The sequence below is a fragment of the Monopterus albus genome, unplaced genomic scaffold, assembly GCF_001952655.1.
Source record: "Monopterus albus unplaced genomic scaffold, M_albus_1.0 scaffold58.1, whole genome shotgun sequence".
NCBI classification, from domain to species: domain Eukaryota; kingdom Metazoa; phylum Chordata; class Actinopteri; order Synbranchiformes; family Synbranchidae; genus Monopterus; species Monopterus albus.
The window spans coordinates 2,528,531-2,556,291 of NW_018127938.1; the positions used below are offsets into that span (position 1 = coordinate 2,528,531).

The 27,761-nt window shown below is 41.0% G+C and overlaps 1 protein-coding gene across 7 annotated transcripts in view; it reads right to left on the reverse strand.

Moving 5' to 3' along the window:
• Positions 1-18: 18 nt before the first annotated feature.
• rfx2 (regulatory factor X, 2 (influences HLA class II expression)) overlaps positions 19-27,761 on the reverse strand; it is a 30,447-nt gene continuing 2,704 nt past the window's right edge. For 3 of the 7 annotated variants that reach the window (XM_020602774.1, XM_020602775.1, XM_020602776.1), the window contains exons 2-18: positions 18,904-19,012; positions 18,229-18,318; positions 16,329-16,411; positions 15,466-15,736; positions 13,687-13,761; positions 12,793-12,974; positions 12,437-12,607; positions 11,091-11,212; positions 10,345-10,463; positions 5,558-5,670; positions 5,217-5,368; positions 4,517-4,614; positions 3,197-3,346; positions 2,821-3,029; positions 2,560-2,713; positions 2,408-2,450; positions 19-916 (exon numbers count right to left, since the gene is read on the reverse strand). In XM_020602774.1, the coding sequence (XP_020458430.1) occupies positions 795-916; positions 2,408-2,450; positions 2,560-2,713; positions 2,821-3,029; positions 3,197-3,346; positions 4,517-4,614; positions 5,217-5,368; positions 5,558-5,670; positions 10,345-10,463; positions 11,091-11,212; positions 12,437-12,607; positions 12,793-12,974; positions 13,687-13,761; positions 15,466-15,736; positions 16,329-16,411; positions 18,229-18,318; positions 18,904-19,011 (2,262 nt within the window). In that variant the 5' untranslated portion in view covers position 19,012 and the 3' untranslated portion in view covers positions 19-794. The remainder of the gene's footprint in view (positions 917-2,407; positions 2,451-2,559; positions 2,714-2,820; positions 3,030-3,196; positions 3,347-4,516; positions 4,615-5,216; positions 5,369-5,557; positions 5,671-10,344; positions 10,464-11,090; positions 11,213-12,436; positions 12,608-12,792; positions 12,975-13,686; positions 13,762-15,465; positions 15,737-16,328; positions 16,412-18,228; positions 18,319-18,903; positions 19,013-27,761) is intronic. The other 4 variants (XM_020602777.1, XM_020602779.1, XM_020602778.1 and 1 more) reach the window with 4 other exon arrangements.

The window sequence follows — 27,761 nt, forward strand, 5'->3', positions numbered from 1 at the left end:
CTCCAACAGTGGCTACATTTTTTTTTTTTAATACTTGCCTCATGTCATCTGAGGTGAACAGAGCACAGCATAGAAATCTATTGAGGTAAACACACCAACATGTTAGACGGGTAAGAGACTGTTCCCTGTATTCCTGACTACTATGAGACTATGAGGCCTGACAGCCACGTATGGCTGAGCTGGTGGGAACAACTGAGGGAAAGGTCCTTTGGGTCAACAAGGTTGCATGTTCATTGTTTTTTTTGTTTTTTTTCCCCCACGTGCTTGCTGCAAGCTGCAGCGGAGGCAACAAGGAGTACACACCTACACCTAATCAATGTTAAAGGTGCTTTGAATGTCTGAGGTTTGGAGACAATACATTCATACTGCAGTAGAGGCACAGCTGAGGACAGATAGACATCTGTAGTGGTGGTTCCAAAGTTAGCAATCTAAGGCACTCAAATGACACTATGGCACAGTTAGTTTAAATTGGAAAAAAAAGAATCACAATCACCACACACCACCACTCAAAGTTGCACATCCACAAAAGGTATTCACAGTTGCAACAAAAATCGAAAAAATATCAGACGTATGAGTAAAAAATAAGATGTGAGCGGCCCAAGCCAAAGGTCACTGTCTTTACAAATGCTAGCGTGGGGAGGACTGACATTGCTACTCGTCTATATACATTGCACACACTGACTGCAGAAGAACACTTGAGCTGAAAGCCACTGTGTCCCAAAAGGCTCCAAAAGCCACTTTAGAGTCACCTTGTATAGAGAGTGATGCTGGTCCTCATGGCGTTTGGACTGGACTCATATCTCCTGTAGAGGGTGGCTCATTTCGATCCTCTCTCTCTTTACAGCTGGCTCCGTGGGGCCCCTGGATGCATCCGCATCGCTGCCCAGGTCGCTCATCTCATCAGAAAAGGATGTGTCTAGTAGTCGAGGGAGGGAGAGAGGGACTATTAAATTAGAAATAGTTCGGTTTGATTGTACTAGTGACAGTAAAACCCAAGTCAAAATGCAGAAAATATAGGACAAGGACAGAGCTACAGCTGGTTTAAAGCTCCAGTAAACCGTTTCCCCCACAACGGAGGTCAAAACAACAATTTATATAAGCATAAAGTATCTTAAAAAAAAAAAGATCCCCACTTTAAAATCAGTGCAGCAGAACCAGAGATCTCTTCTGTATTCCATGCATGCTTCAACCTTGTCAAAACCTTGCACATAGATTACCCACAATGCAACTTTACTACTGCCGGTTCTGCTAGGTGTGTTATGCTGGTAGCAGCTACTGTAGCCTCAAGCACAGATGAGGAGCAGAATGCGGGTTTACTAAGGTCACTCGTTTCCGATGTCGCACCCTCAAATTTCTGTCATTTTCAGACCCAACCAACAAACTGCCTCAAGTGACATCACTTGAGGCAGTTTAATTGATTAGTCAGTTGACAGAAAACTGGCAACTGTTTTGATAATCACTGTAGTTATATTTGTTCAAGCAAAAATGAATCAACAATGAAAATAATCATTCATTATGGCCCTACTTTAAACAACTTTATTCCTATGTGCCGTAGTACTCCCCGAGACCCAGACTTTGACATGTAAAAGTCGATGGGCTTTTCTTTTAACAGCAGCAGCATACACAACAGGTTTTAGGAACAAGACGGTGTTTTCTTCTCAACACAGACCCAAACCTACAATGTGTTAGTCCACCTCCCAGTGCACCTTGGCTTCCCTGTCTGTCACTGTCAGCTAAAAACCTCCTGGCTGCTCCTGAAGACAAATCTTTGAAAATGGGTCTGAAAAATACAGTTTTTTTTTGTTTTTTTTTAAATCTTCAGTAGTTTCTGAAACTAGCTGGGCACTGTAGTTTTCAATAAGCATTACTGAAATGGCAGAAAACGGTGCGCATGTCTAGGACTATTTTTAGCAGCATATTAATACCCATTTGTTATTCTAGGTGAGTGTTCAGTGCAGCAGGATGGTGTTTGTGGGACTGAGACAAGATAAACTACAGTGCCCATGTTCACTGTAATAAAGGAACTCAGTGATGTGTGTTCGTAGTTTTGGACAGAATCGGCTCTAAGGCACAGGGGAATTAAATAGATTAGGCTTTGGATACACAAGCAAGAGATTCAGCAGGCACTAGTGGGCTTGTAGCCGAGGAAGTCCGAGTACTGAGAGATGGACTAACACACTGATGTTACATATTGGTCTCATGGAAGAAAATAACGCCTGCCTTGACCTTGGGTCTGTCTTTTCTCCATTTGGTGTGGCACTGCCGTTAACATGCTTTGTGTGAAATCACTGGAATCTACACTGAGAGAATAACTGTGTACTTTAGATTTATAATTAATATCTTTTTGAAAAATCAGCTAGGATGTAACCAGATAAACAGAACTAGAACTATAATATCACAGACTTACCTTTTTCCATTAATGATGGCATCATAGAGCTCAGATCACTGAACTGTAATGCAAGAGAAGATGGAGCATTCATCAACACAACTATTTATCATCTTCACTGTTGTCAAGTCAGTGTTTCGAGCAATCGCAGCTGTTTCAAATATCTTACTTACCTCTCCCATTACAGCAATAGGAGTTTCTCCTGTGGCCTGAGCCACACGGTGCTCTACCAGGTAAAACATGTACTCATCATAAAGAAGACGGATCAGGTGGAAAGAGCCAAAGCTAGCCGCACTGCGCAGAGTCAGGTCTCTGATCACCATGGAGCTGCAGGAAGCAGAGGAAGAGAGAGCGACAGACAAAAACCTTGCGTCATACTGAACTTTACACACCAATTTTAAAACAACTAATAGTCTCAAGTGTTTCACCACTACCTGTAAAAAGACCATTTGAGCAGGAACTGGCGTGCAGCTTTGGGGAAGCTCGGGCTGCCTTGGTGGGGTTTCAGCACCTGAGACACCACGTTGTCGAGCCAGGTAGCCCACTGGTCCAGGGAGCTCTGCTGTTGCAGGGTGACTTTAAAGTCCTGCTCCAGACGCTGAACCACACTCTCGTCACACTGACACACCCATGATGCCTGCTCCTGTTAGACACAACAATCACACCCAACCATCACATTCAACAAGAACTAGAACACAGTGAGAGATGGAACACGCAACGTGGACAGAGACGTGGCCTTGTGCAACATGAACACAAACGCAAATGAAGCTTGGACTTTAGATGCACTGGGAAGCTGACCAACAAGCTTACCTGGACGTTAGCAAAGTCCACCCGGTTAAGGTCAGAGAGCATCTGGTTGATCTGGGAGGTGTTTTGAAGGACGGCACGGGCTGCCTGGGCCAGGTGGTTCAGACTGGTGTAACGTCTCAGAGTCTGGGCAAATGCACTGACCACTGCAACCTACAGCACACAGAACCAAGGAAGACACAGTGGTGTGTTCACTTTTTAATTAAATTTGACTGAACTCAGACTGTAAACTGTTGTAAACTGTTGGTTACATAACTAGAAAAGAATAAGAAGCTGTAAACACTAGAAATAACTTTCAAATAGTAAAGAAAGGCTAAGAATATACCAAAAATTAGCACAATATCTAAATAAGGGTGTTCCTAAATGAGTATTCGCTCTTGTCTGATGAATAAGATACTACTGTGTTAGCAAAGAGTTACTACTGTCCAACAGCAGAGCAGGAGAGGACAGTGGGGAGTTACACCTGGTGTCAGTCTCACTGGTATGTTCATTTATAATTGTGGGAAATATTCAATTGTATGGATTATTTTTCTAATAAAAGACCAATTATCGTCAGTCTCCTCGTGTTCTTCTGAGCGGCAGTGAGGTAAGCCTCTATAAGCATCAACACATAAATTTGATCAGGAATCAAAATCTGTGCATTTAAAATACAGTGGTGATCATCATGTTGTGACCCATGAAAGCCTGAAACAGCAAAAAAAATAAAAAATTACTGTATAAACATTTCTATTTCTCTTTATTATTTATCACATTACTTTAAACCCTTTTGTCCATACCAGGATCCTGTTAAGAATGAACACTCAGTCTGATCTGATCCTATGAACTTGATCTGCTCCGGAGCAGGTTAGCTTGCAGCGTAAGTTACCATGGGGATCTAGCCCAACTAAAAGTGAGTCAGGCCCCCTGGTCAGCTCTCCATGGATCTGTATACATCTGGCACCGACTTTGTATCCTATGACTCTGGATAGAGCAAAAACCTCTATATGCACTGAAGAACTGAACTGAATCACCTCAGACAAATGTGCCCTGTTAACACATTTTAAAATCACTGCATTTATTCAGTTCCCTATCTTTCACCTGCATACATTCAAATTAACTTGATGCACAGATCAGATCAAGTGCACCAAAACAACTTTATATGAGAATATTAAACCCAGGCCTGTTGAAATACTCTGGCTCGTACAGCAGTCACATTTAAAAGTTAATATAAAACTCTGAAGCTACAGAGAAAGTGATTTAAAAGTCTGAACATATTTCCTCAAGGACATAAGGCACATATTTAAATGTCATCACTGGAAAGGGGATCAGAGCTGTTCTTGTTACCTTGGTGCGGACAATCTCTTGAGGAAAACTGGTCATAGCGTTGGTCAGCCAGCTCTCCAGACTCTTGGCAAAGTTACGGATGGCCTGAGTGAGAGTGCCTGAAGAAACAGTCTTGATTACAAACGACTTTTCTACGTCACTACTACACATGAAGCATCCTACTGTGAGTAAGGAGGAGTAAATGCAGCAAAGTGCAGCTGAGAAGGTTCAAATGTTTCTGTTGCGGAATCAGAACCAGTTTAATACAGTGGAGGGTGCAAAAACGCAACATTGTGGACACTGACAATTTGATTTCCCTGAGATGGTATTGCTACATAAGTGTGTACTTAGCCAAGACGAGGGTTGTGAAATTGATCTCATCTTACAGTTTGTCCTATAGAGCTGAGACAATTACATCATTTTTAAGCAAAAATGGCACAAAAAACCCACTGGTTATGGCTTTTTCAAATTTTTTATAAAATATTTTAGAATTTCTTTCATCTTCTGTGACTGTAAACCAGAAAATTTTGGATCAGAGAAAAATCATTTACTAATTTAAACTCATTTTAATAGATTAACTTGTTTCACCATTTTCTGATATTTTATAGACTGAACAATTAAAAATAAATGAGTGATGCAGGAAATAATAAAATAACAGCTGCTGTCCAATGTTTTCTCTACCTCATAAAAAAATCATGAAAATAAAAACTGTTGTACTGACTGGGTACAGGACGCAGGACATCTGGGATGAGGATCTCAACCAGTGCCTGGTAGAGGATGTGATCACAGCTCCTCATCCACAGTCTCACGGGTTCATATTTACACAGAGCCAGCAGCTTCTCTCTGGGGATCACACCTTCCAGGTCATCATCACTGCAAACACAAAACATACAGCTAAACTGTAAATGCTGACAACATGCATTAAAAAAAAAGTCAGCTAAAAACATTTCTGACTTGACACACCATTAGAAATTCAAAACTTTATTCAGCAAAGACTGGAGGGAAATTTAATTCTAAAGAGTAACTTCTGAACACTGGCTCTTCCTGGATGCATGATCTGACCTGTTGGGGATGGCTGTGCTTCCGTCACTAGATGGCGGTGCTGAATACCAAAAGGTCTGCCAGAGTTTCTCAATATAGTGAAACTGGAGGTTCATCACTACATCCAAAGTAGCCTGCAGGACAGCAGCGAGGGAGAGAGGAGGGAAAAGACAGGGAGGACGGGGGGGAGAAAACACACAGCTGAACCATGGCAACCAGACACACAACAAAGTTTCTACAGGCAGGCAGCCTCTCTCTCTCACTCTGGGTCCTCCTACTTAGACAGTGAGACAGTTAAAAAACAGCCCCCTGCACATTAATCAACATGAAGGTCTGAAAGGCCAGGGTTAGGCTTCATATGGAGTTTTAAAAAATTGATTTAACTTTTAAATCCTGGCCATCCTTTATGAAACAGATTAGTCTCGTAGATTTATACATGCATTGCCTCTTTTTAGTGACGAGGCACTGACCTAAACTAACTGTGCGGCTTCCTCTTTCCTGTTCATATGTATGAGGCTCTTTGAAAGCCGAGTGCGCTGCACAAAAGGGAACACTGCAAGAAGGCAGAGGAAGCGGGGGCAAGCTAATAATCAAATATGATAAGCTACAGTTGGACGGCTTTATGGTGAGAGCAAATGCTGTAGCCTGGTTCCAAAGTCACACACATATTAAAGAAAAACAAAAACTAGCCCTGCAGAAGTTGTCAATTGACCATTAATCACCCAGAGAAACGGTAAGCCCAACTCAAGGTGAACCAGAGGTCAAAATCTGTTTTTGGTCTCAGATAGTCCAATGTCTCTCTGCACTGGTTGTACATTGAGCATATGTATACTGGGTATAAGTGTGATTCACACAATGCCCAGAAAGACACGCACTTGCTGCTGGATCTTGTTACACTGCAGTGTATGCTTCAATCACATGATATGTTTTTGCTTCCTCTCTAGCCATCACCATGGCAACCTTGTTTATGGTTGCCCCCAGCAACTGGTCAAACACAGAACTCCAAAACAAAAAGGAGAATTCCCCATCCCCTCTAAACAAGAGTGTTTTGCCTCCACAGTTTTTCCAGCACACAGGAAAAACAGAATGCCTTCAAAATACAAAGTGTGGAGGAGAACTAGCACGTGCTCACACACAGGGTCACAGACAGACGAGAGGCCTGCAGCAGCAATTCCAAAATCTTAACCCCTCACTTCTATGCACACGCACACACAAATACTGTGGTTTACAGTGTGATTTACTACCCTCTGTGTTTTATTAAATCCCTATTTATTTGCACAAAAACATTAAATGGCACAGCTGATGTTACCATGACATTAATAAACCCAAGCAGTGAACAAATATGTTTACAACCCTGCTTAAAAAACTAAATAAGAAACTAAATATTTTTTGATTAGGCCAACTTATTCTCTTTATTTGTGCTGTAACTTTAAATGCTGTCAACAAAAGTACGGGTAATGTATTTAAAGGTCAAAGGCTCACAAAAAAGTGTGTGTGTGTGTGTGTGTGTGTGTGTTGGGGGGGGGGGGGGGGGGGGGGGGACTGGTGTGTATGTGTGTGTACGTGTTGGTGGTTGTTTGTGTGTCAATTGGCTTTCAAAAGGATGACTACAAAAGAGGCTCAAAAAAGAGTGTGTGTGTGTGTGTGTGTGTGTGTGTGGGGGGGGGGTGGTAGTGAAATGCATTACCATTAAACACACAGAGGCAATGAAAGCTAGAAGAGTGACAGAAATGCGCTGCCAGACAAAGGTGGGAGCCCATGTGCCAGTCCACAGACAATGCAACACAAAGGCCCAAGGGGAGGCCACCACAAAGACACCAAGATGTCCACCCAGCATGCTGAAAGGTTAATTGGCATGTCTTGAAAGCTACACAGAGATGAAAAGACAGCTGGAACAAAGACAGTGTGGTGATGCTGGACAAGGGGAGGGCAGGGATAATATGATAAAGCCAGAGCTTCACTGCTTTAATCACAGCCTCTCCTGCCTGCAAAACCCCCAAATTTTAGCGTTCAGGATAATTTCTACTCTTCTCATGGCCAATGTGCTTCATCTCTGGGGGAAAAAAACGACTTTGAAACCAATAAAATGTCATTACACTGTATCTCCATAGGTCTTTCTTCTGACAGTCTCCTGAAAGAGTTCTACGTGCCAAAGTTTTGCAGGGTTCCAGCTCCAGTTTTATGACCCAAACGACCAATGATCTGTCTCCCAAATGCTTAGATGGAGTTCTGGCATGTCGGAAATCTGGTTGGCTGTGTTATAGGGCCACAGTCCAAAGCTAGTTCAGTGCACAACATGGCATAGACAAGATATCATATTTTGCAGACAGAATCAACTGAAACGAGGCCAGGGACTGGATATAAGATATTTATAAACTATATATGAATGAGGCTAATCGAGCTTTGGCAGCACCACACTGTGCAATGTGTCATCAAAACATTGTGATCTGCAGCAACAGAAGAAATACTGACAGCAGATTATAGCTATTCATTAGCTGTACAAAGTAAAATGGCTAAAGGTGACACGGGTTTTCCTTTGGTTGACCTAAACTTTATTGGTGTTGTCAATGAAAATATCTGCTCCAGGGTTCTGTTTAAACATCCAGTGTGAGCATCCACATCAAGCCAGACTGAGTGAACGTACAGTGCAAGCAGTAAAGTCGTGGATTCTATCCATGTGGTTGGGCTGATTTAAATGTACAGTGCGAGATAAGACATGGAATATGATTAATAAAGTTTGTACAGTGTCCGCTTGGCTTTATTTTTTACCTGTCCGTAGCCCATTTGTGTCTATTCAAAATAAATCTATAAAAATGTGCCTCAAATATGTGGTTTGACCTTCAAAGGACTCCATGCTTTTCTAAAACAACTGCAGTATATCAGTAGAGTTGTTTTTGGCGGCCTGTTTTCATTTTAGTTTTAGTCTAGTCTTTGTGTGAAGCTGTCATTTTAGTTTTTATTAGTTTTAGTCACATTTATACTCTTTTTAGTCTAGTCTAGTTTTAGTCGACGAAAACTGATGACATTTAGTCTAGCTTTAGTCAGTGAAAATTGTATTTTAGTCTCTTTTTAGTAATGCAATTCTATTTAACCCAGTCAATATAGTATAAGTACCTAGTAGTATAGATGAAACCAAACGTTTCTTTTAGTCAAACCCATTTCAAACAAGGTTATCTTATTATATTATTGTTAACTTATAGACTCAAGAATACATCCAATACACATTTTGTGTGATTTTGTGGCCACATTTCTCCCCATCTTTTTCCACAACAAATTCCGTTTTCTTTTCCACTTCTATGTAATTAAAGTTTTTCCAAATGTCGTTTCTCCTTTTTCTCCCAACAGACCCTGGCTGGCCGGCCATCAGCCCCTTTCTCTGTCTGTGTCAGACAGACTTAACTTTGTTTGTTGTCGTCTTCTAAATAATGTCGCAAGTGGGGCTTAAGGAAGTGGCATTGCCTGCGTCTGCGCAGTGCAACCTGATGCAGCCCCTGAAGCAAGACACAGGAAACAGAAATACTGCAAAATAATAATAATAACGCGACTGAACGAGACAAAATAACATAACATTTCATTTCGTTTTAGTCAACGAAAATGAAGAGACATTTTGGCAGTTTTTATTTTGTGAACCACAATTAGTCTCGTTTTTTTCATCAACAATATTGCATTATATATTTAATTATAGTCATCGTCACACGACCAGCATTTTCGTTGCATGTCGTCTCGTTTTCGTCACGCGATAAACGTTCGTTGGCGACGATATTTAGTCATAATTTTCATTGATGAAAGCAACTATATATATCAGGCTTTGTATATACAGACAATACTTGTTAGTAGGATCAATACATTGTTGGCTTGTTCTTTTCATGGGATTTGGTGATAATATTCATGCCTACTCAGATAATGTGCAAAGGATAGTGGAATGGCTTTGATGAAGCAATCGAGCAAAGCAAAAATACAAATCACTTTAAACAGATGGATAAATAAATGGTGATAAGGTTGAGGAAGTGGCACGGTTTCACTCAGGACTGTGACGCTCATGGCTGATGACTTAATGTAGGATGGTTATGATTATGTGTAGAGAGGATGTTGTTGTGTTGCTGGTGTGTGGGCACTTGTATGATGACTGTATATTGAAATGACACTTGTAAATAAGATAAAATATTAAGGTTGAAAGATAAATGCGTATAGAACCATGTAAGCGTATAACTCCCCATACTCCTTTTCAATATGAGAGAATTACTTGCATCTCGAAAAGCAGCATACATGTCAGTTCCATTATAATTTAATTTGTGGTATAAATAGTATTGATCAATGTCAGTGTCCTTATTTCCACCCTGTTTACATATTGTAGCATACTTTACTGTGACAGGCAGTAATTATAGTTTTCCCTGAATAACAAGCTCACATGCCACTTACACAAGTGATTTTTATGAAAAAGATAAATTATTAAAGCCAACATCTACAAATTGAGTGTTTTTAACTTTTGATCAGTTTGAACAAATGAACACTTCACAGCTGTTCCAGTTAACATTCACACAGTGACACAGGGTGAATGTAATGAAAGAACAACTATTCATGAAGGTTTTCTGTCAAAATGCATTTCCCTAATGAAAACATGGCTGATATATGTTTAGGATCCCTCCAAAGTCATCCCTCTGTCTGTCAACCTTTAGAGTGGCAAAAAGGTTTGGTGAACAAACACGCTCCTCTATGAGGCCAGATGTTAAAGGCCAAGTGTGAACATGCTCAGTTTAAACGTGAAGATAGTGAAATGCATAATCAAAAGGAGTTCTGATGTGACCTACCTCGCAATGGTCTCTATACAGTGTCTGCAGCTTCTTGATGTCATTCATGTTGATGCGCTCAGGCAGAGGCTGAGTGCCCAAATCAGGAGAGGGAAATGGAGGCAACGTATGGGCTGTATCTGCAAAAATGTAGACGGGTGTCACTGATGCATACAACACTTAGACAATGGAACCTTTCTGTATAGCAGGATGATAATCTGCTGTATACCAACACAGAAACACACATCTTATCATTGCTGTGCAAAATATTCTTCTACTGACATCTAAAAGACCTTTTCTACTGTAGGACTCTACTGACCCATAATGGAACTAATATCCCATTTCAAGAATTCTACTTTTGTTTCCACTGCCCTCCACCTGTTTCGGAGGCCAGTTCCTGGAGCTAAGTTTCGGCACCCCTCAGGAGGCAGCACTAAATCATGCAGACTGTGTTGCACTCGTGATTAAGGACCATTGGGCCCTCTGTGTGCAGAGTGCAGCCCCATCCTCATATTAACAGTGACCAACATGGAGAAAAACACAGTGGAAAAGCAAAGCAGAAAGGACCGTATCAGCCAACCTTATGCAGATACAGAAAGCTCCAGGTTACAGCTCAATAAGTTCCCATGGTGGAAAAACACAATTAACCTACTACAACAATATGAAAACCTGAAGTAAAACATGTACAATATGTGATAAATCTTAAAATTTGTTAAACAATCGTGGACACGCAGTTGTGGTGGAAGCCAACCGGCTCCTGCCCTTACCTATGTACAGCTGGTGGTGTTGGCTCTGAGCCGCCACCGACTGTTCTGGAGTGCTGTTACAGTGCTGAGAGCTACCACACAGGCTGTCAGACATCCCATGTACCTTCTGGAGAGGTTTAAACCTATACAGCGAGGACATGTACAAATTTTAGCTGAGTCTTGAAGGACTGGAAAAGCAAGAATAAGAAATAATCTGCCACTGAATGCTGGGAATGCTCAGGTTTTATTTCCAAATAAAACACCACTAACTCACAGGTAAGCACACCTTCTAATAAGACAGGATTCACTAGTGGGTTTCAAAGGAGAGAGAACCTTTGTTTTATAATATTTTTCTGGTTTACTGGCCAAACGTTTTTCCTTTAAGATAATGTGTGTGTGCTTTAGTTTAGTGGCTGTGTTTAGGGCGAAAACCAGCACATATACTGTGAAAGCCTAATGGAGCAGTGATCACCACTGAAGAGTAACTTAAAACCAGGCTGAAAGGCAGTGTTTCACCACCCTCTCAGGTTGACAGTATCAAAATCTGTTTCACCACTAACAAGGTGTGGTCAGAAGTGTTTTTTGTTGTACCTACAGCCACAACCAACAGTGATATTACAGTGTGCTGGCAAACTGTGGAGTACATCACTGCAGTAAGGTAAGAACATAAACCATCGGAGGTCCACAGCAGATTTTCAGGGGTGTTAAGTTACTCATTAAATATACATTTAAACCTCTGTGATCAATGTTCAGAATTACTCAGAGGGCATACAGAAATTAGGGATGCACTGATACAACACCAGTATTGGGTACCAGGTCCAATACCACCCTCTAGTACTTGTACTCGTACCTGCAGAAGTTGTCTAATAGTATGCATCGACACACTTAAAATTAAATATTTAAATGACCCACTGTGATATCATGCGCTCTAAAGTCATTGCACTTTCATGATAATTTGAATTTTTATAGTAGAAACACTGCATTATCATCAAGTATTTGTATCCAATCTCTATTCTGTAACAGCAAGTACTCATATGTAAATACTCATACTTGTACTGAGGCTGAAAAAAGTTGCATCGTTGCATCCCTAACAGAAATGCACATATTTCCCAAAATAGCTGCAACATTCACTGAATAAACTGTTATTATAAAAAAAAGCTCATGACTACATTTTAGTTAAATGTCTTGTTAGGAGATATACAAACATAAGTAAATATGAAAAAAATGAAAAGGGCATGGAAAAGAGTGAAAAGCTTAGTAAGGAAAAGGACAAGAAAAAAAACAACAAGCAAAGGATTGGAGATGAAAGTAAAGCAGCTGTGACAGGGTAAATGTCACCAACAGTAAAATGTGATTTACACACGAACCTCTGAAAAGCTGTGACAAATGTGTAAAACTGGCCAGTCAAGTGTGCTGACCTCTGTTTCTGGTGGACAGGCTGCTGCCTCATGGCCATGTACTGGGTGTCCTCCTGCAGGCGGTTAAGCGGTGAGTCTGGCTTCACACGGATGCCATAGTAATGATACTTAGAGTTGCCTCTGGTAGATTCAGTGAGAGAAAAGCCAGAAGACAGTAAGGAGGAGGAGACTTGCCATCACTGCAATCACTATCATTATCCTCTTCCATCACCAAGTCTCCAGTGCCCATAAGCATCATCATAACAGTAACACGATTACTGTTATCAGCATCTTCCGCATTGGCAACGGCCTCTTCCTGTTTGTACCTGGTGCCAAGGCGACGGGTCCTTAGGCCCATGAAGACTGATCGGATGAGTTTGCCAAAGGAGGCTGCGTTGACCGGATCCAGTTTCTGCTCCTGACAGTGCCGCAAGTAATGGTTATACAGAGAACACCGGGGCAGGCTCACCCCCTCGGCTGTCTCGTAGTTGTCCAGCAGCCACTGCAGCTATAAATACACAGAAGACAACATAGTCAAATAATCAGTGAGCCCCAACAGACAAACTCTGTGACAGTCACCTGGCCATCAAGGAGAGAAGCAATGCATCTTATTATCACATCAAAAGACAGAGAGCACATACCACACACAACATTGAAGAGGACACACATTGTGACTATACAATCAAACAATTTACATTATAAATTTGCAAATCAGATTTTAAACAAATACTTCAAACAATATTCATAGAAATGATGTAGAGCCTATGATAAGACAGCTGGGGATAAGCGCCAGAAGGCAGGGAAAGCCTCTAAACCACAAAGATCTCTATGTGAGCATAAGTCAGGACCTAAAAACTACATGAACCCCATTATAAATGAATAATAGTCTCCCAAAAAAGATGATAATATTAAACTGCAGAAGTCTATGTGCGCATGCCTCGGTGCATTTAAGTGTGAAAATAACAGTAATCATGAAAAATCAATCAGCTTAAATACATGCAGAGTGTTAAGTGCCATTCAAAGGAAAAAGTGACAGAAAATGCAAGAGCAGTTCAAGGATGGAAACTACCGGAGATGATGATGAGCATCAGTGGGACAGTGCAGAGTTAAGTGAAGCTAGCAGTAGGTTGTGTGTTCAACTGAGCAGAGCAGAAGAAGAACACACTGCCTACAGGTTCAGCCACTAATTTCTTTTCAAAGAAAGTCCCTGGTTGACTTACATGGCTGTTGAGCAGGCTGCTTTTGTGACTTGCAATTCCTTCAGACTTTTGGAGGTTTTCAATCGCCATTTCAAGCTAAAGAAAGAAGAAGCATGCATAAACAAATAAAAATAAAAGTGGGCACAGAAGGGGGAGAGGCAAAGAAGTGAGAGACAGAGAAAGAAAAGGGGACAGAAATAAGCAGTGGTATATGGAAAAAAAACACATAAATACAGATAAAGGAAATAAGACTGTTAGTGAGCAGTCAGGTCTTGGTTTAATTTCCATTAAAATTGGTCAGTGTTCCAGCTGAATCCATTACTGGCTGACAAAAGCATGCAAATCATGGGACTCATACGGTTAAGCTGCTCAGTAAAGGCTTGTAGTCAGACTCGCTAATGTATGCAAATAGGAACCACAAACAGGGGTACAGGTCACATCAAGCTTAGAGACAATAGGTCAGCAAAGTCTGACCTCCCCACAGTTTATCGAACAGTGGAACTTAAAAGTAATATATGAAAAACTGAAGCTCCTTTTCCACCACCTGGTACCAGTCAAATGTCAGTCAAATGTTGGGGATAGTACCTGTGCTATTTTTGGTATCACCTCAGTCGAGGTTCCAATCAGCTGAAGCGACACCAAACGGTGACATGTAAACACTGCAGGCTAGTGATTGGTCAGAGAAATCGTGTAACTTACCCTCTTTCTTTGCAGCTGAGTGACCAGAGTCGTCTTGTCATCTGAACCCCAAAGTACTATTTTCCAAACTCTCCTGTTTGAGCAGTCTTTTGTCTTGCTTCTAATACAAAATCTCCTTGCTGTGACAAACAGCCACAAGAATCAAGAACAGCATACCTTCGATGTTCTTTATTGTTACTGTGTTGGTTGTTGATGATGTCATGGCAGTGTAATGCAACATCGCTGTGAGAACTATCTGCAGTGGGAAACATAGCAACTGGTACCAAAAGCAAGTAGAGTCGAGCTGAGTTGAGCCGGTACCAGTGATGAAAAAGGGGCTTTAAAGTCAGAGTAAGTTGTAACTACAACTGCAACAGTGTCATGGTATAAAATACACTGATATATTATTCTGTCTTTGGACAACAACAAAAAATAAATAAATAAATAAAGGAGTCCAACTGACAAGGTTAATGACAAAACCAGGGACATTCCATTGAGCTGTAGAAGAAAATCAACTCAAAAAAGAAAAAATACTGGTAATGCAGCCAAACTAGACATGTATAAGAAAAGGAAAAAGAAATGGCAGCGTTCCAAGCATGAAGAAGGCTCCGAGGGCTCTTGGCCAAATGGTAATGAGCCCCAGGGGTTGCTTTGTTTCGCAGGTCGCTCAAGTGCCTGTGAAAACCTCTGAAACAAGGCAGTGCTTAATTATTTAAGCCAGTGTCCCAGTTCTACAGGCTCTCTGCCCTGTACTGCTCTCTGTGTGTTACCGCGGAGCCAGGAGGCCAAGGCTCAGACTACTGTAAACCCTGCACGTCTCTCAGGCTTGTCCTAGGAGCATGGCTAATCTGGACACAAGCTAGCAGTAGCAGTGATAAGAACACCATAATGGTAATGTTTCAGTAAGCCTTGCTGTATTAAGAGTTAGTAGCAATAAACTATGTACTTTAGATAATAAAAACTATAATTTGGACAATAAGTGCTGTATAAATGGTTAGTCATTCAATCTTTGGCTTGTGTTTAAAGTTAGATTTTTTTAGGGACCTGGTAGCTCATTAATCCAGTTCTAGTAGAAAAAAAGCTTCAGAGCACAACAACTACATCAGCATGTGTGTTCCTCACCATAGCCGAGGAGGAGCGTGATGAGTGTGATATGTGGTTGCGGCTTCCCTCCATGCTTCCTCCATGGATCAGGTAGGTGCTGCCGCTGGAGATGATGTGGCTGCTGCCCACGTCCATGGCAATGCCCACCATGCCATGAGGGGGCACCCCACCACTGGCAGAGGAGACCACTGTGGTGACATGAGCCCCACTGGCCTGCGAGTCAAAGTATGTTCCCCCACTGCTCTGCCCATACAACTGAGCCTCTGGGTTGTAGGAGTAGGCCGCTCGGCTGGGGAAAAGATTATTGTACTTAACATGTAGTGAGATCAGTAAGTGATGATCCTAAACAAAGTACATTTCATTACCACAGCAGCAGTGTCTTAGGGTTTTCACTTCTTTGTGCAAGAGCACAATAATTCTGTTAGTTAATCTGGTTCACACATACAGCAACATAACAGATATATCAAATATTTGGTTATGCTGGAGTCATATCACCGTGGGAAGAAAATCACTGTGGCTTCAGTTAGCTTTCAAAGTTGTGATTAGAGCCAGTGACGGTTAAATGATGAGAACAGTCATCTGGAAGGTTTAATTTATCATCATGTGTTTATACAACAGGGCATTCATATAGAGGTCAGAAAGACTGCATTTGGAATGGAGCCAGATAACTTCAACCTTCTGAACAAAAACATGCTTCACTCTCAAATTAAGGAAATATTAAGGTTATCATATGTATACAAAATCATATAAATGTCAAAACAAAGTTTGTTTAAACTTCATTACTAAAATTTACTGCAAAAATATTTAAGGGATTAGATTACACTTTATTTCATGCATCATATTCTTTTGCTGTATTTTTGAAGTTATGAAACATTGCTTACATAGTTCCATTGGTATAAACAGTCTCGCCGCTTTCTCCTACATATTGGACCTGGGATGGGTAGACCTGTTGCACCTGCTGCACCTACAGAAAGAAGAATTAAAGTGTATCTTACAGATAACAAACCTGCAAGTAAAGAAAAGGTTCACATTTACCAGCTGAAGTGACTCAGACCCAACCAAATTGGATTTTTTCAGATCAGATGTTGTCCGCTTCCATATGTGATCCTAGACCCGATTCATATACAATCTCTCAACATCTGTCAGAATGATCACATCAGATTTCATTGGGTTTTTCTTTTTACATCTCACTCCTCCGCACATGCACAAATTGTCTGTCGTTATCATTTCGTGGTGGCTGCTCTCAGACCAGTTAAAATAAACACAGAAGAGAGCAACGACAGCGACATTTCATTTTTGTTGAACATTTATGGAGAAACATCTGATCGAACATATTGTAACTGAGCAGTTTTTGAGGAAACCCTGTAATTTGACCACTGCACAAATGACATTGTTGTACAGGTAAGGACATCAGTGGCGTTTAAAACAAGCAGGATACACGTCACTTAAAAACATGAATGTGAACCAGCAACACAAAAAAAACACAGAATCAGACAAGAGATTGGAATTGAGCATTAAGGTCTGTAAGGAAAACAACTTTGATTATGCTGTTTTAGCAAAAATTAAAACAAAGGCCAATAAGACTTTAACAATATTTGCTTACTTAGTTAATTAATGTTAATTAAACATCTATGTGTTTACATACAGTGCGGTGGAAAAAAAAAACATCTGTCCACACCCTGGTTTATTTACAATGTGTCCATAACAGTAGCCTCAATACTATCATTTAAAATTTTAAACCATTAACTACTGCCTTTAAGACCTACCTTGGCTTTTGGTGTAGTATTCCTATAATATTTTATTAGGAAAATAAGTATCTTGTATTAAGAAGGGATCGGGAGTAACAGTGATTTTGAACACGCTGAATGGAGAAATACACTGATTAAAATGTACATTTTCCCTGTAATTAAAAAAAATGGTTTAACTGAACTGATATGAACTTGGACATATATGTGGATTTAACAAAAACAAGCTTGATTTGACAAACATCACAACTGGTAATGAATGACGAACTGAGGGCTAGAAATGCTAAAAAGCAGGTCATTAACTGTCCATCTGCTACTAGCTGGCCTTGTGGCATGTGAAACTAAAAGAGTGGCACTGAAGACCAGCTAGCTGCAGAGAGTCAGGTCACTTCCTGGCTTTCACCATTACACTAGACATCACACAGATTTTGCATTGGGACCTGGTTCAAGCACCCAGGAAAATCATTGTGCTTTGCAGCAAGCTCACATTATACTCTGGGATTCAGAGAAGACTTTATGCCACAGACATCATTAGAACAGATACCATTTTCATGTTATTCATGTATGCAGGCAGTGGGCCAGGCTCAGCCAGAGAAAGACAGCCATGAGAGGCACAGGAATTAAGGGTGATGAGTACTATTTGGTGCCATGTTTAGGATTTTCATCCAGTGTTTAATGCAAACATAGTTTGGTTAGAGTTCATCTTGTTTACTATCTGTAAGTCAAAAGCCAAACCAGCAATGCCCCTTATGACTTATCTAACCTGAATGTAAACTCTGACCCCAGTGAGACTTGAAGAGCTCATCAAATATTTGCAAGTTACACAAATAAGCCCTACATAAATAAGTTTGTCAACTCTGGATTCTGTTTTATTTGAATTAACAGAAATAAATTCTGAGATCTTCTTGTACTGCATCTTATTGTGATTTCTTTTGCAATAAGTCTCAATAATTAAATTAGAAAATGTTAAAAAAAAAAATGAAGTGGAATACAGCTATTTTCACAGCACTGTAAATGTATACACAGTACTGTGTACCTGCTGCGGGACCTGTTGAACCCTGGGTACTGAAAGCTGCTGTACTTGTCCTCCCTTCTGAGCTGAGCCTGTGGATTGAACCAGCACCCTCTGTGCAGATACAAGACATAACTCAGTTACATAGATACAGTATGTACCTACAATCACCAACATCACTGTAAACATATGGCAGTCCACACAACAGGTAAACATAACAAATAACTCCCATTGCAATTTAGTGAAGCAAATGCAGAGAAACCTATGTTAATGACATTAAAAATAAATGAAATCTCACATGTTGCTGCAAGTATTTTCCCATACCTAAAGCCAGACCTGCTCAGACCTACAAGCAATGAACAACAGAAATTCTGTGTTCTACAGGGTCTGTTAACACTGCTGTAGTTTTTATAGCCTCAAATAGTTGGACAGTCTCAAAAAATGGATGCACTTCTCTAATAAAGTGGCACTTTTCTTCATAAGAAGTGAGATTCTGTTAAAATATTGTATCGTTTTCTTTTCAGACATGATGTGCAAGCACAAATTCCCAAAGACAGCAAACAGAACTGGTCTGATTTCTAAAAGCACTCTTTCATACTTAGCATGTGGAAAGCAACGCGGTGGAACAGTGAAGTCATTACAGACATTCCCTATTTGTCCTGTCATTACAGCAGTAGCATGGTAGAGGTAGCAGCCTACCTGCTGGGAGGCTGGGACAGGCTGTACCACAGGGGCCTGGGCTGATGATGACGTCCGCAGCGCTGCCACGTTGGTCGTGGTTTCTGACCCTCCCTCGGAGCTCTGCATGCTGGGTTGTGGGGAGAGAGAACGAAGAAAAGACATAAGCATGTGGGAACTGCATACCAGACTAAAGAAATGCAGATAACAATGACTACTTAAATAAAAGAAGCGTATTTCAAGTGTATACACATGGAGAGTTAAATAAATGCCCGTTCACCCTACCCCTTCTGTCTTGGAGCCATCAGAGCATTCACTGTGCCCCAAGGGGGTTTCTAGCTTTGCCAAGTCAAGCTGAGTCACTGCAGCTCTCAGAGCCCCAGAGGCTGCCCACCTTTGGCCTTAATCAATAAGTAAAATAAGCAGCCCAACAGTCTTACACAGATGCTCTGAGTCCTGCTGACGGATCAAACCCAGGTGGAAAAGTTAGAGTACAAGTTAGTGACAGGCTTAAACTTCTTAGTGAGGACCAAACCTACTGCTGCCACTCGCCTTTCGACTGCGTGACAATGTGCACAGCATAGTAAAGGGGAGCTAAAAATGGAGTGGCACAAAGGCTCTCTCTTAAAAAAAAGGGGGGGGGGGGTAAGGCAGAGACACAAGAGAAGAGAAGAACTGTAAGGGTAAGCAGATAAAAAAAAAATAGTGCCCTCTCTCTCTGGAAAAAAAAAAACTGAAGGGGAAAAGATGAAAATGGCAGCGGGGCTCCAGGCCCTGCCGGGGTCCTGATGATATCGTTTGTTTCTAACGAGACCCGTTCTCTGAGGGCTCCAATAATCCAGCTGATATGAGGAAATACCTCAATGCTTTGTAAACGTTTGTCAGTTGCTATGGTGAGGAATCCATGACAACCACCCCTTACTCAACCCCCTCCTCCAAGCCTGTTCAATCCTTTACTACACCCCCCCTTTAAAAAAGCTCTTGCGCATGAACTTTTGAGTGTGAGCGCAAAAGGAAGAGGGGGAGGAGGACTGGAATAAGGGAGAGGGAGGTACAGCACAGTTGGGGGGCGGGTTGAATTGATGAGCAGTCTTTGGTTTAAGGCAGAAATCCAAGAGCAGCAGGAAACGTCAGTAGGTAAGACAGGAAAGCTCTGTACACCAGAGGATGCAAGACACAACCTGTTCCAGTATACATGCTGTGATTAGTCATAACACACAACATGCACTACACTGTTATTTTAATTTACTGGAATAGACCTGATGAACACCACTTAGGCTGCGCTAATCTGCAGGCTGAACTTTCAGATACAAGCAACAGGTGATTGAATGATTAAAGATCTTAAACTTGGGATACTGTAAACTGATTCTTACAGAATGATTTTGTCATGCATTAGCATGCATGGGTCTCTAAATTTCATCAGCAAATGAGAAGACTGCCTTTTACCATGTAACAAAATGAATTCAGATGGGGCAGTAACAAAACCAAATCTAACATGTGGCCTAGAGAAGAAAATTTCTTTGGAGGAAAAACAATAACATGGACAAAATGAGTCAGAGTTAAGGAAACCCTGCTGGCAGTAAAGAGGAAATATATTTAACCAAATCAGTGATCCAACAAAAATGTTGATGACTGAAATAGGAGTTACATCTTCTCTGCACTGAAGGGACTTCTGTTACTGTTCAAAGACATTCAAATACTAAGCGCAATAAAATGACAGTATTTATTACCATATGCAACTCATTTTTATTACAGAGCTACAGAGACGTGTGTTTTTATGCATTTTAAATGTATTTATTTAATTATTGTGATGCACCGATTGGAGCAGCACTCCTAATTGTGTTATTGGCTAAGCTTGCAATGACAGTCTCTTATTCTGATCTCCTTATGAAGACGATTTTCAGAGTTAGACTATGATAAAGGATAACAGTGTCATTTATACCACACCTAAAACACATAATACAACATGATGAAGCACTTACAGACACTACCACAAAATTCCTACCACCCACAACCAAAACGTTCCCACAGGCAAAAGAAAGTTCCAAGTGCAAATGTCTTATTAAAAAATGGTTCCCCTAACGATTGACACATCATGATATCACCTCTGAATCTACAAGTATAATGGCTCTCATTTTATCCAGAATTGAGCAGAATTTTGTTCAAGGCTGCAACACACAACATGCTGACCCTGAGAAGGTGCTTTCACTCTAATTATAGAATCAGTTCTCAATCACAGCTTTCTAAGCCAAGTGATCAAAACACAAGCAAATATAAACGGGCTGTGAAAAGAACAGACTGTTGCACTTGATCTGTAAGAAATCTGAAAGAACTAAAGAAATCAAAGAGATTAGACCTTTAACAGACAGACCGTGCTGAAGATGTTCTACTTGTAGTTGATTTTTTTTTTGTGTCCAACAGCACACAAAGTGTGCTTGCCACAAAAGCAGTTTTGAAACTTGACTGTGAACTCTGTTAAGTTTCACACAACAGCAGTAATCTGGAGAGAAATTTAGGTCTGGGGACAAAAACTGGGCCTATAACAAAGCCAGAGTGTGTACCTTTAATACAGAAAAACAACAGATTTGGGTGTGCCACCACTGACATTTTCCATGTGTGGAGATTTTGCCACCGGCAAACACAGCTCTGCCTACAATGACTAATACAATGAGTGGAGGAGGCCTGTGTTGAAATTCCTGATATGTGTCAATCTTCAAACACACACAGTCCTAAAGAGTGTGAGCAGCCCTCTGAATGTTTATTAGCACGTACATGTAAAGACTTTCATACTTCATAACCATTTTTCTTCACACCTTGTTCTTGTATGTCATCAAGTAGCAAACATCTCTTAACAGAATGTTGCTAACAAGAACTTAACATTTTAAAGCCATTACAATGCTCATCCATCTGGAGTGACAGTTTAGTTATAAATACACTTGTAAGGATCCTGTTATTTAGAGAGGGAAGAAGCAGCCCTGGGGGGTTCTTCATGCCATAAAGGAGTGGGTGGCATGGTAAGATGGTGGGGGGTGAACCAATAGAGAACTGACCTGCACGTTTTCATCCATTAAAGCTTAATTAAAGCACTGGCTTTATTAGGTATGGTGAAGTGTGCCAAATCACTGCGTTGGAGGGGGAGAGAGTGCAGGCAAAGAGGAGTCTTTCTGCTCGGTGTTCAGGGAAGGTTAAAAGCCACACAAATTCCCCACCAGCAGCTCTGAAAGGTACAAAGGTAGAAAACAGCAGGAGATACAGCACACTGCTGCAAAACTGCTCCTCTGGATGGACTGCTGCGCACGCACACACACACACACACACACACACACACACACACACACACACACACACACGTCTGTTTTCATGTCAGTCTGAAGCCTGGTTTTGTTCAGGCAAATCCCAGATGAGCTCTTAACCACATTACAACAGCAGCTCCTCCTATATAGTTACCTGAGTTTTGAAAGCTATACAAAAACAAGAAAAGATACTTTAAAAAAAAAAAAAACCTGATAAACTCTCATTAATGCTATAGTCTATAATGTTAACAATGCAGACAAGATTCAAACGTCTGTAGCTGACAGATCCAACTTAAACGGGGCTCAACGACAGAAAAACACATACAGATGTTCAATTAAAAGCAGGAGCCCACAGTCTTGGCTCATGTTTGCACTGGCCCACATTGTTTGCAGAGCAACAACGGTTGCTAGTGGCAACACCGTCCACTCCCGTTTCCAGGAGCCTGTTGCTATGCAACCAACAGAATACTTCCCAAACCAAACAATGCCATCCCCCCCACCTGATCCCTCTATCTCATGCTAAGTAGAAACTTACAACAATAAATACTATGTAAGCTATTAATTTCAGACACTGGGGACATGGAGGCAGAGTTATGTCTGTGTTGCAGTTACAGAAAAATGCACATAGTTCATACTGGTTATGACTTTACTGAACAGGACAGGAGACAGTGCCGGGGTTTTTTATTACTTGGTGGTCAAGAGAAGGAGGAATGTTTAAAGTCACGATGGAGAAAACAGTCTATTCTTTAAGGTGCTTTACACTCATGCCACCCAAAAACACCACTTCCAAAGGCAGACTGAGTCCTTCCAAAGTTTTCTGAGCAGGGGAGATAGTAAATGCTAAAACAGAGCAAGACTTTTTCTAACTCAGTGGAAGGCAAAACAAAATAAGCAGACACTCATTTTAAAGGCAGTATTTCTCTCTGGCAAGTTTCATACACCTACCAAGAAAAAGCAACAGGTCTCTGATGAGGCTTTACAGTGTGTCATTTGTCACTGGAGGGTTTGAAAACCACATTTGGACTTGCTTTTCTTTGATTTCATTAAAAGGACCTATAAGATCACACAGGCACACGTGCTCCTACAAAGAGCGAATTAAGATATGATAAGAGATTTCCACAACAGAGGCTGTTCTTCAAGCCTGTCTCATTAATTCATGACTAATCCAATCAAAGCAGCTCTTGAGGTCTGCAGATCAGAAAGGGGCCTGTTGGGTGGCGGAGGGGGGGTGGGGGGGGGGGGGGCGAGAGAGAGAGAGAGAGAGAGAGAGAGAGAGAGAGAGAGAGAGCAGAAATAGGAGGCACCGACCACTGTCTCTGATCCAACCATCCCCCTCTCCTACCCAGTTCACCTCCCCACCTCTGGTCATCAGCACAACCTGTCCACTCCGTCACCATGTGCGCTGCAGGCCTGACAGCCACAGAGAGAAAGATCATACCGTTGCCATGGAGATTGCGTGTTTGCCCATGATCTACACTAGCACCTTCCTCCCCCAGCGCCCTACCTCGTCTAACCCTTTCCAGATTTCCACTGCAGCCCACCTCCACCCACTCCAATCCCTCATCCTCAACATTTAACATCTCCAGATAAAGGATGAGGATTAGAAACTGCACAATTTAAGAAGTTAAACTAGAAAACCACTGAGAGAGGGGGATGGAGGTAGGGAGTAGTCACTAAACTAAAAATGTATTTGAAAATGCACTTGTGATGTTTACAGCATTCTCCAAGAAAAACTAATCCCTTGTTCCTTGGGCACACTCTACCATTCCAAGCAATTTAAAGAATATATTAACAAGTTAACTATCAGACAAAAAGAAGATGACTGCATAGCTTCCCAGCCAGAAATAATGCTACTATCTCTTTGAAAAGCCTTACAAACATGAGTGCATTAAATCAAAACCAATCACCAGGACTGACAACCTGGAATGGTGTACTACACTACCCCAAGTGCTTCACAGCCTAGCCCAGACTTGCATTCTATAACTATACAAACTCAAAACACTCACGCTAACATCAATTAAGTGCACACTCATTTGCTCTCTTTGACAGGCGAGTTTCTCTCCTGTTGACATGGTTGTTTTATTTCCAAGGAAGCCACATCCTGCAAAGATGGCATGAGAGATGCCATGAGAAGCTGGCAGTGTGCTGCCTTGATCATAACTGATGAACCTGAGAAAAGCATCAATTTGCCTTGGAGGAGTCTGCCTACTTGGCAAGTGTTCACTCCACGCAGATATGACCCTGAGAATCATCTTACTGTATGTATAGTATGTTTACTCAGGCTCTACTTGACACAAACAGTGAGTCACCGGTTAATGCTTTAAATCTGAGACTGATCCAAGCGTCTGTTGTTCATGTAGTGAATACTGGGCCACACTGAATACTTGCCATCAGACTCAGATTTCAGTACTTGCTTCTTTCTCACACGCACGTGCGCACAGTGAGACACAAAAACTATTAAACATAGGTTCACTCTGCATTTGACAGGTCATAATGCTCAAATACCAGTCACAGATACAGAGTTGCTGCCATTCACCCAAATGTCAAGCATACAAGTGCATTTTCTTGGTCAATGATACTGCTGACTAGTTGATGCATATCAATGTCATTAAATGCATTTAATGCACCTTGTTGTTTTAACACCGGGGATTTAACATGGCAGAAGAACAATACACCTACAGTCAAAGCTCAAACTTGGCATAATTTGAGTCAAACCAGCATGCAACCTAAATCTGCTGTTTTTCATACATCAGATCCAGGTGGCAGCTACGCACCAACCATCTTAGCAGCCTGACAGGAGTGGACTCCACATATTGATTCCGAACAAGTGATTCCTGTAAAAGATATTACAGAGATTATCTGGATTTTATATCTTTTCCAGCCCACAGTGATATGTTGTTCATAAATGATTACTTACACAATTTCAGCAGTAGTCATGCTAATTTAGAAAATAATATTCACTCTCATTTCTAAATCTGAACCATGACTTAAGGATTTAACTAATGCTCCTGCATGGTGATTTCAGTCAAGATGACAATCCTATAACATATACAAATACAGCAAATCACCATAGGATAAAGCTAACATACTCTACAGGTCTACATAGAGGTGCCTTTTTTTTTTAAACCTTGTTGAAGTTTTGCCTTGCATTCTACTAAAAGCCTATAAGACTGAAACTTTTGTGATCCAAATTCTAACTTTTACAGGGTTGGAAATGAAATTGGTTTGAGGCATGGATGTTTTATCAATGGCAACAATTTGCTGTCAGATCTACTACCCTGTCTACAATTTACAACACTGAACAGTCCAGCAATACAAAGGCTGTTAATTCTTAAATGAAAGTGATTAGCATGCAGTGCTAGTTTACTTCAGAATGTTTAAAGACATCCACTATGTAGCATAAACAAAGCTGTTTCCACCTGTAAAAATGACATCTGCCATTGCTCCACACCAACATGCCTCATTAAAGAGCTTCTGAAAAGCAATGCTGGACATACACACAAAAATACATTTTTAACTTTAAACAATCTAAAAATGTCTAATCTTTTGCAAATCTGACCAAATCTCACTCCACTAAAAGCCTAGTCTTGGTTCTGGTAATTAATTACCTTGTAGCAGGTTTACACTGACAGAGGTTCTTCTTTTAAGACAAATAAACATCTCTTTAATAAACCAGACTAAAACTCTATACAAGAAAGAAAAACAGAAGAGAGGATGGGGGCTGCCACGATCCCTGCCTAAAAGAGAGAGGGAGGGGGTCAGTCATTGTAATGCAAATGTCACTGCCTTGTCTGCTGTTTGTGGCAGGAAATTTAATTAGCAGTTGTGTAGCTACGATACAAACAGGTGGAATGTGAGGAATGCTCCTGATGACACACACGCACACACACACACACAGAGAAAACACAGACTAAAAAACATTTAATTTCACAGCGAGTTTTAACTTGTTGCCACCGCATGAGGGCAAGTCAGAAGCAGCATTTTTTTGGTAGATGACAAGATTTGTTTATTCGTATCCTAGCAGCATTAAACCTTCGATGATTTCCAAAATCTCTGGAACCCTTGATGTGAGAGTCACAAGAACACTTTTGCAACAGCACTTAGAATGAAAAGCCCTTATCAAATAAATGAATTATGGAGATTATGAAAGCAAAACATTTCATGTGTACAAATGGCACCATTAATTTCCACTTAACAAGCCCCACAAGGCATTCTCCTCTCTGTTCTTCTGCTCTGTGATTTCCTGACGTGCCATTGAATGCAGTTATGGGATAACCCATTAAAACTGTGTTAATATTAGACAATGAAATATGACAATGCTGAGCACTTTGGTTAGCACATGGGGAGATAACTCTACAGGATCAACTCTAAACAGCAAGAAGAAAAGTGAGTGCAGTGACTGGGTCCATGTCTATATCTGTTGTTGTACCCAGTACTTTTTACCATACTGACTCTGAGAGACAAGGCAGTCCAAGTAACTACAAAACTGCTGATTTATTCCATGAACACAGGTAAAAATTAACATTACACACTCAGGCATCTTGTACCTCCAAACTGCTCGCAGGCAGCTGGAAGATGAAAAACCCCTAACCCACCAGGCCTATACATTATATCTCTTCGGTTGGGCTAGCCCCATACTACACAGAAACGTCAACCGAGACGTCTCTGGTGCCAGCTTTGCAGCTGGCCATAGCAGTATTCAAAACATGAAGTAAATCAATGTGTGTGTGTCTGTTGATTAAGTGGTGTGTAGCTAAATCTAGTACATGTCGTGACTTAAACATAAGAACATATTATGGCTAAGGCTACAGTTATACACGTCGTAATAATAATATTAAACACCCTGTCTGCTGACAGTCATCAACTCTTCTCTCTAGTATCCTTGACCAGATGTACCCTGTAGAAACTCATAAGCATGACTCAGCATTTAACAGTCTAACTAGACATCCTATCTCCACTAAACATTTCTAATACATAAAGTATCTATCCAATTTCTATCTGACTAAAAATACCTAACACTGTAACTAGCTATTGGATCAAGAACATCCCCCCCGGGGCGGTAGTGGGCCTCATCAGGATAAGCTAAATACAGCAAACACATGCACATACACACAGCACACTCATGTATGCACATACACAGAGAACATGTGACCAGATCACCTGCTGCCCAAAAGTCCACTGCAGCTGTCCTATTGATAGCTGAACTCTACTACACACGGGTCCATTAAATGCTCAAAATGGCACAGGGGTAATGGTGGACACTGCTAGACACAATCACATGACCAACTCCAGAGACGGCATTAAAGAAGGCTGGAGGAAATGAGGTTAAGCCTAAAGATTGAGCACAATATTTGTAAATCACAGGCCAGTGTGGCACTCAGTGCTGAAATGAACCGAAACATGACCATGATCACAGGGTTCAAGCAACATCAATAGAGGCAGGCCTGACAAGTGACCTAAAACAGAGCTGCTATACGTTTGAGGAAAAAAAAAAGTCACTTCTCCTTTCTTGCACATGGACATTCCCATTAATCATTTTCTGTACTTTACAAGATCATAAGAAATTCTGAAAAACCCTCCAACCAT